We start from the raw sequence: 14,932 nt of genomic DNA on the forward strand, positions 1-14,932 counted from the left end.
ATATTAGGGAATTTTTAGTAGCCTCATAATGTGTTAGAATTATATGAGAGAGCCTTTGCAGTCAGTCCTATTTCATTGCTAACATCATTATTACACACATACTTACACATATATAGATATCACTAAATGTTACTCCAGATTGTTGGGTGGTTTTCTTTCTATTATATAGGATCTTACATTCCTTGTTAAGATTCTCAAACAACATTTACTTGTTAAGAAATGAGAGGTTGATTTATATACCAGATTAAATACATGGTTTTACTTTACCTTTTATGACAAAACTTTTTAAATGAAAATGTAGGGAAAAAAGGGAATGGGAAGAGACATAAATTAGTAATAGTTTAAGTTAGTAAGCGTGTCATCAGTGGACCAAAGGTTTTTTGTGGGTTTTTTTTTTGCCAATTAAAAAAATAATACAGCGTTAGTTTTTTTATTCGTATTATTTTTTAAATTTTGTTTATTTTATTTGGCTGTGCTGGATCTTTGTTGATGCAAGTGAGATTTCTCTAATTGCTGTAAGCATGGTAGGGGGCTACTCTCCAGTTGGAGTGTGCAGGCTTCACATTGCAGTGGCTTCTCTTAATGCAAACCACAGACTCTAGGGCACAGGCTCAGTAGTTGTGGTGCATAGGCTTAGTTGCCCTGTGGCATGTGGAATCTTTCAGGACCAGGGATTGAACCCTTGTCCCCTACATTGGCAGGCAGATTCTTAACCACTAGACCACCAGAGAGGTCCTTAAGCAGTTCTTGAAAAAAGGTGAAATGGTTCAAAAACATGAAAAAAAGTAAGATCAGAGGAAACCCAAAACACATTGAAGAAGAAAACTGTTGTGGAAGTAGGGGCTTTTCTGGAGGACATCAATTTAAGGAGAAAGAAGGGAAGAACTCAAAACAACCTTGGAGTGGATTAGTTTCGGAATTGTTCTCTAAGCTTTCTGGACCACATGACTCCTCTTTTCATTCCCATTTGGGCTAAGCTGCAGACAATAGCATTAGCCCTCAGAATATAGCATTGAGAATGAGCTTTGGGAGCATAGAGTCAGGGCAGTGCCCCAGGTAGCCTATGACCATAGGGTGCTCACTCAGAAGAAAATCTGCTCATGCAGTCTCAACACCAAGTCTACTATTTCCCTCCCCTACAATCAAGGAGATAAACTGCAGCTAAACAGAACAGGCAAACTAAAATAAATTCAAAGAGAAGCAATAGTACCATGAAAGAGAAGTATAAAAATCAACAGTATATCTAAATTCTTAGGAAACAGTCCATAGAACAAGACTTTAAAATAAATATAGTTAATATCCTCAAGGAGACACAAGAGATTATTGTATGCACACACAAAATGTAAGTCTTGGAAGTTAAAATAGAATTGAATAGCAAAATGGACACAACTGAAGAGCATGCTACTGAGGTGAAAAATGCAGCTGAGGAATTCTCCCTACACAGGCATAAAATGACGGAAAAGATAAAAACAGGAGAAAAAATTAGATATTCAGGTTAGAGCCTAACATTTCAGCATCCATCTCTAATCAGAGTCCCAGTAACAGATTGGCAGTAATGGGCAGGAGAGAAATTTAAAATGAATAATAGAATAAATATTTTCCATAGCATTCTTTAGGATGTTTAGTATAGTGTTGAATAGTTTAGGTGACAAGAATCATCTTTGTCTTACTTTTAAAATTAGTGACACTGCTTACGTTTCATCATTATTGAGTATGCTATAGAATTTTGGTAGATAACCCTTCATAAAGTAAGTTCTGTTCCTACTAAAAACTAGTAGTTGTGTTGTTGTATTACGATATTTGAACGGGTATTGAATTTTGTTTTTTCCAGCATGAGGTAAGATGATCATGGGGTTTTGCTTCTTTAATTTGTAAGTTATATTGATTTATTAGTATTGAATCATCCTTGTATTGGGGTAAACACCATAACATAAATTGGTATAAAACCAATTTGCTAATGTTTTATTTAGTTTTGCTTAAGAGTTTATAAATGAAATAGGATTGTAGCTTTCTATTTTTGTGACTATAGTATATTTTGACCAAAATTGATTTTTCAGCTTTTTAAAAAAGAAAAATTCAGAAGTAGCAGCATGTATATCCCCAAATTAGAAAAAATCTGTATGGATAATAAACACTTTGAGATGTCTTGTGAAAGGAGAATTTGAAGGCTGCTAACCAGTAGGATTTAAACAGGAAATTATATTTCAAGGGATGTGATAAAAATTTTGTTGTCTGTTAATTCCTTCCCATCTTATATGCTACTCTTCATAATTCTTTTACTGTAAATTTTATTTCTCTTTAGGTACGCATAGCTGCTAAATTTATCACTCATGCACCGCCAGGGGAATTCAATGAAGTGTTCAACGGTGAGTAAAGATTAGTACTTAGTTATTTCAGACCCTCTTTAATCACTTACAAGCACTTATTGAGTGTTTGCTATCTCTCTTAATCCTTACAACATTATAGCTATAGCTAAGGAAATCAGAATTCAAAGAGGTTAAAATAACTTACTCAATATCACCCTATTACCCAGCTGGTAAGTGTCAGAGCAGGGATTTAAACCCAGGTCTGCATCAAAAGCATGCTCTTAAGACCCTAGTATATTAGGATACCTATCTTATGTGAAAAAGATTTAAAGTAGTTCAGTATTGATCAATGTAGAAATAATATTAAATTTCATAGCTTCATATCTATCATTATAGATCATAGCTTAAATCTCTTCAGTGCTTTTACTCAAGAAGTGCCATAGTTTAGGACAGTTTTTAGAGCCACTGGGGCCAAACTGACTGTATCCAGAAAGCTTGTTAAATATACAGATTCCAGTGTTGTCGTCATCCTAAGATTAGTTAGATCTTGGTTGGAATGGGTAATCTGCTTTATCAGGTCCTTCAGGTGATTCTGAGTCACAGCCAATTTGAGAACCACTATTCCAGTATATTTACAACCTTCCATACTATTTACTGTCTTAACACAGCTTACAGAGTAAAAAATGTAAATGAGGCATTATAACTATGTTAATATCAATCATCATAATCCCATTTTAAGTTGTAAACTGATTCATCTTAAAATTCCCCTTGAGTAAAACCATCATCTTTGTGCATCTTGGTTCAGTTTCAGTTCAGTTCAGTCGCTCAGTCGTGTCCAACTCTTTGCCACCCCCTGAATCGCAGCACGCCAGGCCTCCCTGTCCATCACCATCTCCCGGAATTCACTCAGACTCTCGTCCATCGAGTCAGTGATGCCATCCAGCCATCTCATCCTGGGTCGTCCCCTTCTCCTCCTGCCCCCAATCCCTCCCAGCATTAGAGTCTTTTCCAGTGAGTCAGCTCTTGCATGAGGTGGCCAAAGTACTGGAGTTTCAGCTTTAGCATCATACCTTCCAAAGAAATCCCAGGGCCAAACATTTCTTTTGAAATTCTACTTTTACATTAAAAGGTTACCTCCTTAGTTAGGGGAACTGTATGATGTTCATTTGCACCTGGCTCAGAGCTCCACAAATTGTGGAACAGTCAATAATCTCCACTGGTAAAATTAATGATGCAGAGGAAAAACAACTAAGAGAAATATGAATGTTATTTACAAGGAGTAAAATAACACAAAAGAAGTAAATCAAGACTTTCTTCTTTATGACTTGTTTTGAATATTTGAGCACTAACAAGGAAAACAAATGCAGCCTTTCTTTGCCTAGTCTGTCTTTCCATATTGACCAAGTGTAAATTTTCAACAACAGAGCTTTTAGAAATTCTCCAGCAACTTGAACTTTAACTGATTAGCTCAGATAAATTCTTGACTTAAAAATTAGTGGCCTTTATAAAACAAGTACTTTGTTTTACTTCTGACAAATGTACTTTATAGGAATATCATAAGAATAATTGATACCAAAGCATTAGATTAAGAATTGGCAAGCTACTTATGACATGACAGCTGGTTTTTATTGGAATGCTACACATTGACCTCTGCCAGCCCCTTCTTTCAGAAGCTCTAAGAGTCATTGCCTTTGCCTTATAATTAGCCTTCTCTCTTGGTGGACTACAGTGCATGTTTTCGCAAAGAGTCTAATGTGACTGAGCAACTGAAAACACACACACACACTTGGAGTTAATTCTTGGTAGTTTCTTAGTAACAAGAACCCTCCTCTTCCAAAGGAGAAGTGACTGGACTCTTGACACAGAACTTTTTGAAAAGATTGTAGGCCCTGCATTAGATGCTCCAAGGAAAATATGTCCAGCAGTTTCGCTGCCACTGACTGAATTGTGCCCAGCTCTTTTGGTCTGTTACAGAAAAGCCTACAATTAATCTATTTTAAAAGGATTCTTTGGATATAAATTATCAGTCCTAACTTTAACTTTCTATAAACCATGTTTTTCATTTGCTATAATCAAACTCCACAAGAGTTTATTGTTGGATTATTATATCACAAATTATGCAAAGCTGTGAACATTATTAACATCTGTTTGTGTATGTATATTTTTAGAATTTCAACATGTATAGTGATACATACATAAATAGTGAAGTCGCTCAGTCGTGTCCGACTCTCTGCGACGCCATGGACAGTAGCCAATCAAGCTCCTCCATTCATGGGATTCTCAAAGCTAGAATACTGGATTGCCATTTCCTTCTCCAGGGGATCTTCCCAACCCAAGGATCGAACCCAAGTCTCCTGCATTATAGGCAGACGCTTTACTGTCTGAGCCACCAGGGGGTATCCATAACTAATCTTGCAAAGCCTGATTTTCTAGAAATCTAATCTAGAAATCTGCTAAAATTTCTCAAGTTTGCCTTCTAGTGAACATTTGAATTTTAACATCTTTAACATTGTTTTCCTCCTCAGATGTCCGGCTACTACTTAATAATGATAATCTCCTCAGGGAAGGGGCGGCACAGTATGTATCTTTCTAAATCCACTTACTTGTTATTGTAATATTGGGTAAACTATGTGGATAATAAACTAGTACCCTGAAAACAGTTTAAAATACTTCAAAATAAAGCAATTGTTTTTTTTTTTAGTTGTTTTTCTCCCCCTTGGAGAAAACATGTTCCCTCCAAACATTATTTCTTTAAAGTGTATTATGTTTGGTCTTATTTTGATTTTTGCTCAGATATTTTTTCTCTGCTCAACAGAATTTAATGTTAGCGATTACATTTTCTTCTGTAGTTCTTTTTGTTCATGCTGAATTTTTTTTATAACTGCCAGTTGTAGAAAGATTAGGCTGGTACTAAGTGATGATGTTTCTCACATTGCCAAGAATAGCAGATGCTGAGAAAGTACCTTAATAGAGTTAACCAAAGAATAATTACATGATTATTCTATCCAATCATTGATTTAGAATATCATTTTCATTTTGTCCTTGTCCTCAAAAACATTAAATTGGTGGTTGGTTGGTTGATTTTCTTGTCTCTTTTAAATCTTAAACACTGTCTAGCTTTTAGGGCCTCCTGTTCTCTGGCTTTAACACTACTCTGCTTTACTCCTGAGTACAAAGTGCTCTTTCAGTTACTGTCTATCCACCTGGCCCACAATTCCTTCGTAAAGAAGAAACCAGAGTTGGATAATGACTGAGCAGAGGTGGGGTGGGGAGATGGAACAAGTGTTTTTTTGATGCAGAGCAACAAATAATTGTTATAAAGGCATTTGGTGTGATATATAATTGGTTTAGATTTTAGCTGTAGAAAATATTTTAAGAACTGCTGCTTGGGAAATAATCTTCTGCCCTGTCCAATAATGTTTTTTGTTTTTTTTTTTAATTCATTTTGGGACCAGATTCTGCAAACCTAAAATTTGCACAGAATCACTATAATTTCCATAATGAATGATAGCCCAGTTACATATTCTCTTTCACTGTTCTGTGAACTACCTTCCCCCCATCCCCCACCCACCCCTGCTGTGCCACATGGCATGCAGGATTGTAGTTCCCCAACTGGGGATCGAACCCATGCCCCCTGCAGTGGAAGCATGGAGTCCTAACCACTGGACTGCCAGGGAATTCCCTGAACTACCTTTTATACTTACTTACGTATAATTGGTTTCTCTCGCTCTTCTTCCTTTTAAAAAAACCAAAACAGTGCGTTTGCCCAGTATAACATGGATCAGTTCACGCCTGTGAAGATAGAAGGATATGAAGATCAGGTAACAATTATTTCTGTTAGATAGACTGTGCCGGGAAGGTAGTAGAAATACTGTAAAACAGATGTCTGAAGATAAGATGCTGAGTAAACTCATGTCTTAGCTTTTGTAAATATTCTACATATTAGGAAATTCTTCCTCCCTCTGAAAGTAGGAGTTTATTTGAAGAGAGAATTGTCCTTAACAAAAGAACAATGCAAGTAAAAGGAATTAAGTTTTACATAAGCTTTCCAGCTGTCCCTAATTCTCCTTGGTAAGAATAACAGAAGACATTATATTTAATAGGAAAACAAGGATTCCTGTTCAGATACAGGAACAAAGTAAATACATATTCCCCTTTTTTCCCACAGTTATTAACATTATATGACAGGGCTTTTCAGATTCATTAATGTACACTTCAAAGGTAGTATGGCATCAAATGACAGATGCCTTTTCACAGTCTGAATCCCCTTTGAACCCACAAGTCCAAAGAATTTATCTTAGGAAATAAGTATATAAAAATTGGGAGCAGTCTAAATGTCCAATATTAAATTAAATATCTGTAGGCCAAAATCCTGTGTAACCATCAAAAACTGATAGAAATACTGAACTGGAAATATGTTTATGATATATTAAGCTAAAACATGAAGCAGCAGGTAGTGTTGTGCTAGTTTATTTTTTAAATAAATATGTAAATGAACAATTGTGTTAGAATTTGCATCTTAAATTTTGTGAAAGGTACATCTTACTTTATGTGCCATTAAGAAAGTGAAAATACTGTCAATTAAATTATGACAGTTTTATGATGCTGTCACTATAAGATACATCCCATTTTATGAAATGTTAAATCATGAGGGGAATGTATACATCTTAAGACTCAGAAATAAAAGTAATAAGAAAGAAAAGAAAGTATTATATAGATGTGCATAGAAATTGAAATGTGGGAAAATACATACCAAAATGTTAACTCTCTATGTTGGGATCACAGGATTACTATAATTTGTTTTGTTTGTTGTTTTTTATTTGTTTTGGTTTATATTTGTGCTTATCTTTTTCAATGAAAATAGATTAATTATAAGTATAAAAGACAAGAAAATACTGGTTTTTTTACTTTACAAGTATACTTTACAACTTTACAAGTTTACAAGTTTTTTTACTTTACAAGTATTTTCTTTATACTTTACAAGTATAAAGACAAGAAAAGACAAGAAAAATAAATGATAAATATTTCTTATAGTTGATATTGTATACTTTACTAATAACAGCAGAATTATTGAAATAATAAATAAGGTCTGTTTGCAGATACATGATATAAGAACAGTCCCATATACATGTGGTAGCCAGCTTAAAAATGTAGTCAAAAAGAGATCACATTCTTAGCCACAACAACACATTACCTAGACATAAAAGGAAAATGTGGAAAGACATTTGAGTTAATAAAGTAGATGCCATCACTGCATATAATAGGAAATCAGCTGCAGTGGGTTAACGTAATAGAGACTTTTGTCACATAAGAAGACCAGAGGTAATATTTAGAGATGTTATGGCAGCTCCCTCCTGCAGGAGGGCATGGCAACCCACTCCAGTATTCTTGCCTGGAGAATCCTATGGACAGAAGAGCCGGGTGGGCTAGAGTCCATATGGCCACACAGAGTTGGACATGACTGAAGCAACTTAGCATGCATGCAGGCACACACGGCGGCTCCATATCATCGGAGACCCAAGTTGCTTCTAGCTCTCTATTGTGCCATCCTATGTATGGTTTTCATTATTGTGGTCTCAAAATAGCTGATCCATCTCTGCTGTCTGAATCCAAGTTCCAGGAAGCAAGAAGGAGGAAGGTGCAAGAGGTGCTATTTTCTGTTCCAGAAGCAACTTCCACTGATAAATTATTGCCAGAATGCATATCACTTTATCATTTTGAGAAGTGTTGTCTTTTTAGTTGGACACATGGCCTTGAAAAACCTTTAAGATTCTGTTAGTAAGGAAAAGGGAGATGAATGGATATTGGATAGGAACTAGCAAGAGTCTGTCATACGGTTTATATATACCCCCACACATTTTAATCAGAGAAATAAATGGAAAATTAAATAGACTTAAATGCCACATTTCAGAAAAAATATAAAAAGTTTATCTGAATAAGAAAAATAATACGGGAAGCTTTTTCAAATAGATTCCATACAATTCCTATGAAAATTGTTATAGACCATACAGGATTGTTCTGATCAAGATTAATGCCAGCAAACATAAAGACATAAAGAAATGATAGTAGAGCCTTAATCTAGGTACTGTAAAACAGAAAAGGAAATAATTGATTAAATGTATAAGATTAACCTTAAGTTTGATTTCCAAAGCCAACTATATACCTAGATTAATTCTAAATGTAGTTTAAAGGTTAACTAATTTTTAAATTTTATTTATTTATTTATTTTTGGCTGTGATTGGTCGTCATTGCTGTGCCAGGGCTTTCTCTAGTTGTGGAAAGTGGGGGCTTCTGTCTAGTTGCAGTGTGCAGGCTTCTTGTGGTGGCTTCTCTTGTTTTGGAGCACAGGCTCTAGGCACTTGGGCTTCAGTAGTTGTGGCACAGAGGCTTAGTTACCCTGAGGCATGTGGGACCTTCCTGGACCAGGGATCGAACCAGTATCCCCTGCATTGCAAGGTGGATTCTCAACCACTAGACCACTGCTGCTGCTAAGTCACTTCAGTCGTGTCCGACTCTGTGTGACCCCATAGACGGCAGCCCATCAGGCTCCCCCGTCCCTGGGATTCTCCAGGCAAGAACACTGGAGTGGGTTGCCATTTCCTTTTCCAATGCATGAAAGTGAAAAGTGAAAGTGAAGTTGCTCAGTCGTGTCCGACTTTTGGCGACCCCGTGGACTGCAGCCTACCAGGCTCCTCCATCCATGGGATTTTCCAGGCAAGAGTACTGGAGTGGGGTGCCATTGCCTTCTCCACTAGGAATCCTAAAGGTTAACTAATTTTTAAACATAAAAATTTAGTAGGAAATGACAAGAGATTCATAACTTGAATAATGATGAAATATTTTAAAAGTTAGAAAGTATTTTTTACTTCTACAAAATAAAAAGGTTTTAAAAATAAAATTTTAAAGGGAGAAAATACATACCTTAAACATTAATAAAAAGGTTATTCAAGTACCCTAGGATGATGTCAAGAGTTCAGTAGATAAATGAGCAACAAATATGAACCAGCTTAACTCAACTGGAAAATACAAAGCAAACTTTAAAAGTGTTAAATCATCTACTAATAGTAATTAAGGAAGTACAAATTAAAATTTTAATGTGAATGTGTTTGCCTTTGAGTTACAAAAGTTGTAAAATTGTAATGAGAAAGCTTTATGAAGGTAAGACTAAGGAAATTGTCTTATGTATGGTTCCTACTATTATAAACAAGGTTTTTAAAGATAGGTTGGTGATAAGGATAGAAATCTCAAGAGTAGGAATTATTTTCAAATAATTTTTTTTTTTAAAGAGACTTTATTTTTAAATAGTAACTGTGTCAGAAGACAAGTTAGAGGGAAATATGTGGAATTCAAAACCCAGGCAAAAGGATAATCTCCCTGTAGTTCAACTAGAAAAAGACAAAGACTCGGTAGAAAAGTGGGCAAAGGTTAGGTACAGATAGTTCACCAAAGTGGAAATACAAAAGACCTCTTTTTTTTTTTTTTTTTTACTTTATTTTACTTTACAGTACTGTATTTGTTTTGCCATACATTGACATGAATCCACCACGGGTGTACATGTGCTCCCAAACATGAACCCCCCTCCCACCTCCCTCCCCACAACATCTCTCTGGGTCATCACCATGCACCAGCCCCAAGCATGCTGTATCCTGCGTTGGACATAGACTGGTGATTCGATTCTTACATGATAGTATACGTGTTACAATGCCATTCTCCCAAATCATCCCACCCTCGCCCTCTCCCTCTGAGTCCAAAAGTCTGTTACACACATCTGTGTCTTTTTTGCTGAAAAGACCTCTTTTTTAAGGGGAAAAGAAATGCAGGTTAAGATTTCTACTGATGATGAGCTTGTAACTGGTACAGCATTCTATGATAGAGGGCAGTTTGTCAGTCTCTATCAAAATTATGAATGTGTTTACCCTTGACCCAGTTGTCCTGTTTCAGGGAATTTATAGAGCACAGGTTTGCTTGGCACATGTACATAACTTGTACATAAAAGGACATTTGTTGCAGTATTGTTCATAACAGCAAAAGATTAGAAACTACCCGAGCTATCCATTAATAGGAGACTAGTTGAATACATTTTTGTATATCTATACAATGGAATCATACATAGCTGTAACAAAAAACAAGGAAGTTCCATAAGCACCAATATGGAAAGATTGTCTAGATACATCAAATTTAAAAAGAGAAAGTACAGTATACTAGTTTTGTTTAAAAGAAAGGGGTAGAGAATTAGCATACACTTGTATTCATTAAAAAATAAAAGAAACACCGAAAGAATCATCTAAATCAGAAATTGGCAAATTTTTTCTATAAAGGGCCAGAGAGTAAATATTTCAGCCTTGCAGGAAAGAGTCAGGCTAGACTACTCAGCACTGCTATTGCGGCAGGAAAGCAGCCATAGACAATACAAAAAAAAAAACAAAAACAAGCGGGGCTGTATTCAACAAACTTTATTTACAAAAACAAATGGCACCTCATACATAGCTTGCCAAAGAACTCTTGCTCTAAATTAATAAAATCAGTTACCTTTGTGGGGAAGGGGGAATATGTTGGGAATTTGGTGAATGGTAGATAGAGGTGAGAAAAAGATTTCACTTTATATTAATTTTTTTTTCACTTTTGAATCATATGATTGATTGTATTACCTATTTTAAATGCTAAGTGTAATGACTGGAAGAAATTCATGAAATACGTGAAAAACAAATGCAGAAGTGTACTTTTAAGTTATTATTAGTTGTGTGTATGCATAGGTTGTATATTTATTATACAGATTGTATATTATAGAAACCAAAATGTGAAGGATATTGTTAGGATGGGGGAAATGTCAGTTTAGAGTTGACTTACCCCAAAGATCATATTTTTATAAAAATAAAAATACAGGTTGATTGAAAAATTTATGAAAGAGCAATCTGACTAAATGAAGAGTTAATTGCCTCTAGAATTTTTGTTTGTTTTGTAAAGTGTGACAAGAACTGTCTTTTCTTTACAGTTACTTAACTTTGTAATTATTCTTTGGAAGGTCTTAATTACAGAACACGGTGACCTGGGTAATAGCAGATTTTTAGATCCAAGAAACAAAATTTCCTTTAAGTTTGATCACTTACGGAAAGAAGCAAGTGACCCCCAGCCAGAAGAAGTAGACGGAGGTCTGAAGTCTTGGAGAGAATCCTGTGACAGTGCTTTAAGGGCCTATGTGAAAGATCATTATTCCAACGGCTTCTGTACTGTTAAGTATCTGCCTGCTTCATTATTAGAGTTTTATTTTTTATATTTACCTTATCATTTGGAGGCTTTGGCCAGCCACAGACATCTCTTCTTAGTTACAGTCTCTTCTGCATTTTATTCCCTAAATTATTTTTGAAAGGAGTATAAATAGGACATTTTATATGGAAAATTCTTTCTTAAAATCCTAGTGCATAAAAATTTATTTATTTATTTTTAATTTTTTTGGCCATGCCACAATACTTGCAAGATCTTAGTTCTCCCACCAGGGATTGAACCCAGACCACGCCAGTAAAAGCACCAGGTCCTAACCACTGGACCACCAGGGAGTTCCCTAGTGCATAAAAATTTTAAATGTCAGTGAATCCTATTTCACATCTGTCTTATTTAAGAAATAGCCTTACACTCATCAAAAAGAACTTTTTACAAAGCTACTTCTACATAAGTGATTTAATTGGATAGTCAAAACTATTTGAACCAAACAGCTCTTTAGAAATTAAAGGTAATTTTAACTTTCTTTTAATATCTTTTGGTGGGGAAAAAAAGATAAATTTTGTTCTAACAATTTTCCCTTTGTAAAATTTTGACATTTTTAAGAAAAATGTTAGATTATTAATGCATAATGCTGTACATAAATGCTGGTTATCATTATGATTGTTTTTCTTATTTTTTTGTTTTTAAAAAATAGAAAAAACACATTATGATAGATAAGCACAGAACTCAATTTTGGAACCTAGTATGGCAAGGAGAGACATGACACACACACTTTTTTAGAAAATTGGCTTTTCATTCTTAATATACTTTCAACTTATCATTTGTTACCTATTCGAAATTTTTCACTACTCATTTCTTAACTTGGAGAGCTTCCACACTGAGTAACCCCACCATGTCCTTTTCTCACTTCTCTTAGCTAAAAAATGAGCTACAGAAAGTATTCTAACAGTGTCTACCGTTTTATATCCTCAGCTGTTCTGCTTAGAAATTCTTAATTTTATCTCGATAGTCCTTGGTATTTTTCTGTATGCAGTTGACCCTTGAACAGTGCAGTGGTTGGGATAACCAACCTCTTGTGCAGTTGAAAATTTGAGTATAATTTATAGGAGGCCCTCCATGTCCAAGGTCCTTTTGTATCCACAGTTCTTCATCCCACCACAGATTCAACCAATGGTGGATTATGTAACACTGTAGTATTTACTGTTGAATAAAATAGTAGTTCAAACCCATGTTGTTCAAGGATCAGTGGTACTGTGTTCCAAAACTTTCCTGTTGTCCTTAGACAGGCATCTCCTCCCTCACATTTTAAAAGGATTAAGAATTACATGAAATCTTTCTATTTCTCTTCTTTTCCACATTCAGAAATCTTTCTTTCATGTACTTCCATCTGAGGAAGAAGGATCCGTGTTCTTGATTTCATACAGTCCTGTCTACTTCAAGATGTCTAATTGTAACTTCATTTTCTCTTCTGATAAATAGTTCTCTTTACCTAGAAATATTTTTATTTCTCCTGTGCTTAAGTAGGGTGGGAGGGAGGACATTTCTTTAGTCAAAATAGTAATTCCTGCAAGTTACTTCTCTTCCTTCTCTTTCCACTTTCCCCTTCCTCCCTTTCTTCTATCTCTCCCTTCCCTCATCTCTCTCCCTCTCTGCTGTACAAGCAAACCAGGGAGCATTCTGCTCCGACTAGTGCCATCCTCATTACTTAGCCACTTCTTGACTTTATGAATTTTGACTTCAGTCCCTACTCTACAGAAACTGCTGTCTGAGGTGGACTAATGGTTCCTGAATTACCTGACCCAGTGTCCTTTTCTTGGTCCTTGACTTTTGTATGGCATTTTACACTGAGGCCAGTCAGCTATTTCTAGAAATTATCTTTCCTTAGACTGCTATGTCAGTACCTTCTAATTATTCCTTTTTTAAAAAAGTTTCTATTTATTTATTTTTTGGCTACACTGGGTCCTAGTTTTGGTGCACAGGATCTTCAGTTGCGGCATGTGGAATCTGGTTCCCTGACAAAGGTTTGGACCCAGGCCCCCTGTATTGGGAGCAGAAGTCTTAGCCAGTGGTCCACCAGGGAAGTCTCCCTATAGTTATTCTTATTCTGTCTCTACTTATTTCTTGTCCTCTCCCTTACGTTTGTAAATGTAGACGTTTCCCATCACTGTATTTCTCTTTCTCAAAAACTTACAGTTTATTTAATGTAGGGGAGGTTGTAGAATTTGGTGTCAGACAGCCTGTGAATTTGGGTTCTACCTTAGCCACTTTCTGAATGACCTTGGGCAAGAAGCTCTACGAACTTCAATTTTATCATCTAAACATAACAGTGTGTTCCACTATATTTATTAGAGCAAAAGGAAAATAAATATAAAAATGTTTTGTGAACTGTAAAAAAGGATTTTATTGTTTCTTTGCCTTGGTGATCACATTTTTGTTCATTTCTCCTACACTAAGGAACAGTTGGTGTTTCCAGTTCCTAGCTGGACATCTCTATCTGAACTTTCCAATCTGTTAATGACACCAGTCTTTCTCTAGGCATCCAAGCATACAAATAGTTTGGTACTTTCCTTTCTCTTGCCCTTGATTTGCAATATATTGCCAGAATTTTGACTTTTGCATCCTTATATTCATTGATAGGACCCTAATTTAATGCCTAAATTAATTCTGTGGCCGCCTAACTTTGAACTTTTCTCAGGTTTTACCCTGTTTGCCAGTATTGATTATTCTCCCAAAATAACAGTTCTGGTCATGTTGTTTTGGTTTCTGTCCACTGCATGTAGAATAAAGTCCAGTCTTCTTACCTTACATCTACTACCACATGACTTAAGTCTAATCCTGTATTATCTCCCACAGTTCCACCTCATACACGTCCTCTGACCTGATGGAACCAGTTACCATTTAGTCATTCATGGATCAGCCCTCTGTTTCCTCCCTGAACTGCTTATTCATCTTTATTCTCCATCTCTCCTTATCATAATCTCATCTGTCTTGTAAGGCCCATTCTAACTGGCACCTCTCTTGCACCCTAAACCAGGAGTAGTATTTCCTTCTGTATTCATTGTATCATTGTCTGCCCTAGACCTTAACATGTGGTGTGTGTTCCTATTCCATGAATTCTTGTGAGTATGTAAGCTCATTGCTTTTGTATAGTATTTGTTGCTTAAATATGTTTTCAAGAATCTAACTTTTTTTTTTAACAATAGGTTTATGCTAAAACTATAGATGGGCAACAGACCATTATTGCATGTATTGAAAGCCACCAGTTTCAGCCTAAAAACTTCTGGTAAGAAAGTAGATATTCTCTTCTTTTTTAATCTATATGTTTATATAGAAAGGAAACCAAACCAGCAGATGAGACTTGGTTTTATAATCTAACTAGATTAGAATAAGTTATTTGTTCCCTACCG

The 14,932-nt window shown here is 35.6% G+C and overlaps 1 protein-coding gene across 1 annotated transcript in view; it reads left to right on the forward strand.

The window, feature by feature from the left end:
* The window catches only part of CAPZA1 (capping actin protein of muscle Z-line subunit alpha 1), a 43,696-nt gene that overhangs the window by 20,971 nt on the left and 7,793 nt on the right, over positions 1-14,932 (forward strand). Inside the window, exons 2-6 of the mRNA XM_069600752.1 lie at positions 2,303-2,366; positions 4,832-4,883; positions 6,064-6,127; positions 11,329-11,535; positions 14,729-14,808. Coding sequence (XP_069456853.1) covers positions 2,303-2,366; positions 4,832-4,883; positions 6,064-6,127; positions 11,329-11,535; positions 14,729-14,808 — 467 coding nt within the window. The remainder of the gene's footprint in view (positions 1-2,302; positions 2,367-4,831; positions 4,884-6,063; positions 6,128-11,328; positions 11,536-14,728; positions 14,809-14,932) is intronic.

This window comes from Ovis canadensis, chromosome 1, assembly GCF_042477335.2.
Source record: "Ovis canadensis isolate MfBH-ARS-UI-01 breed Bighorn chromosome 1, ARS-UI_OviCan_v2, whole genome shotgun sequence".
Lineage (NCBI taxonomy): Eukaryota > Metazoa > Chordata > Mammalia > Artiodactyla > Bovidae > Ovis > Ovis canadensis.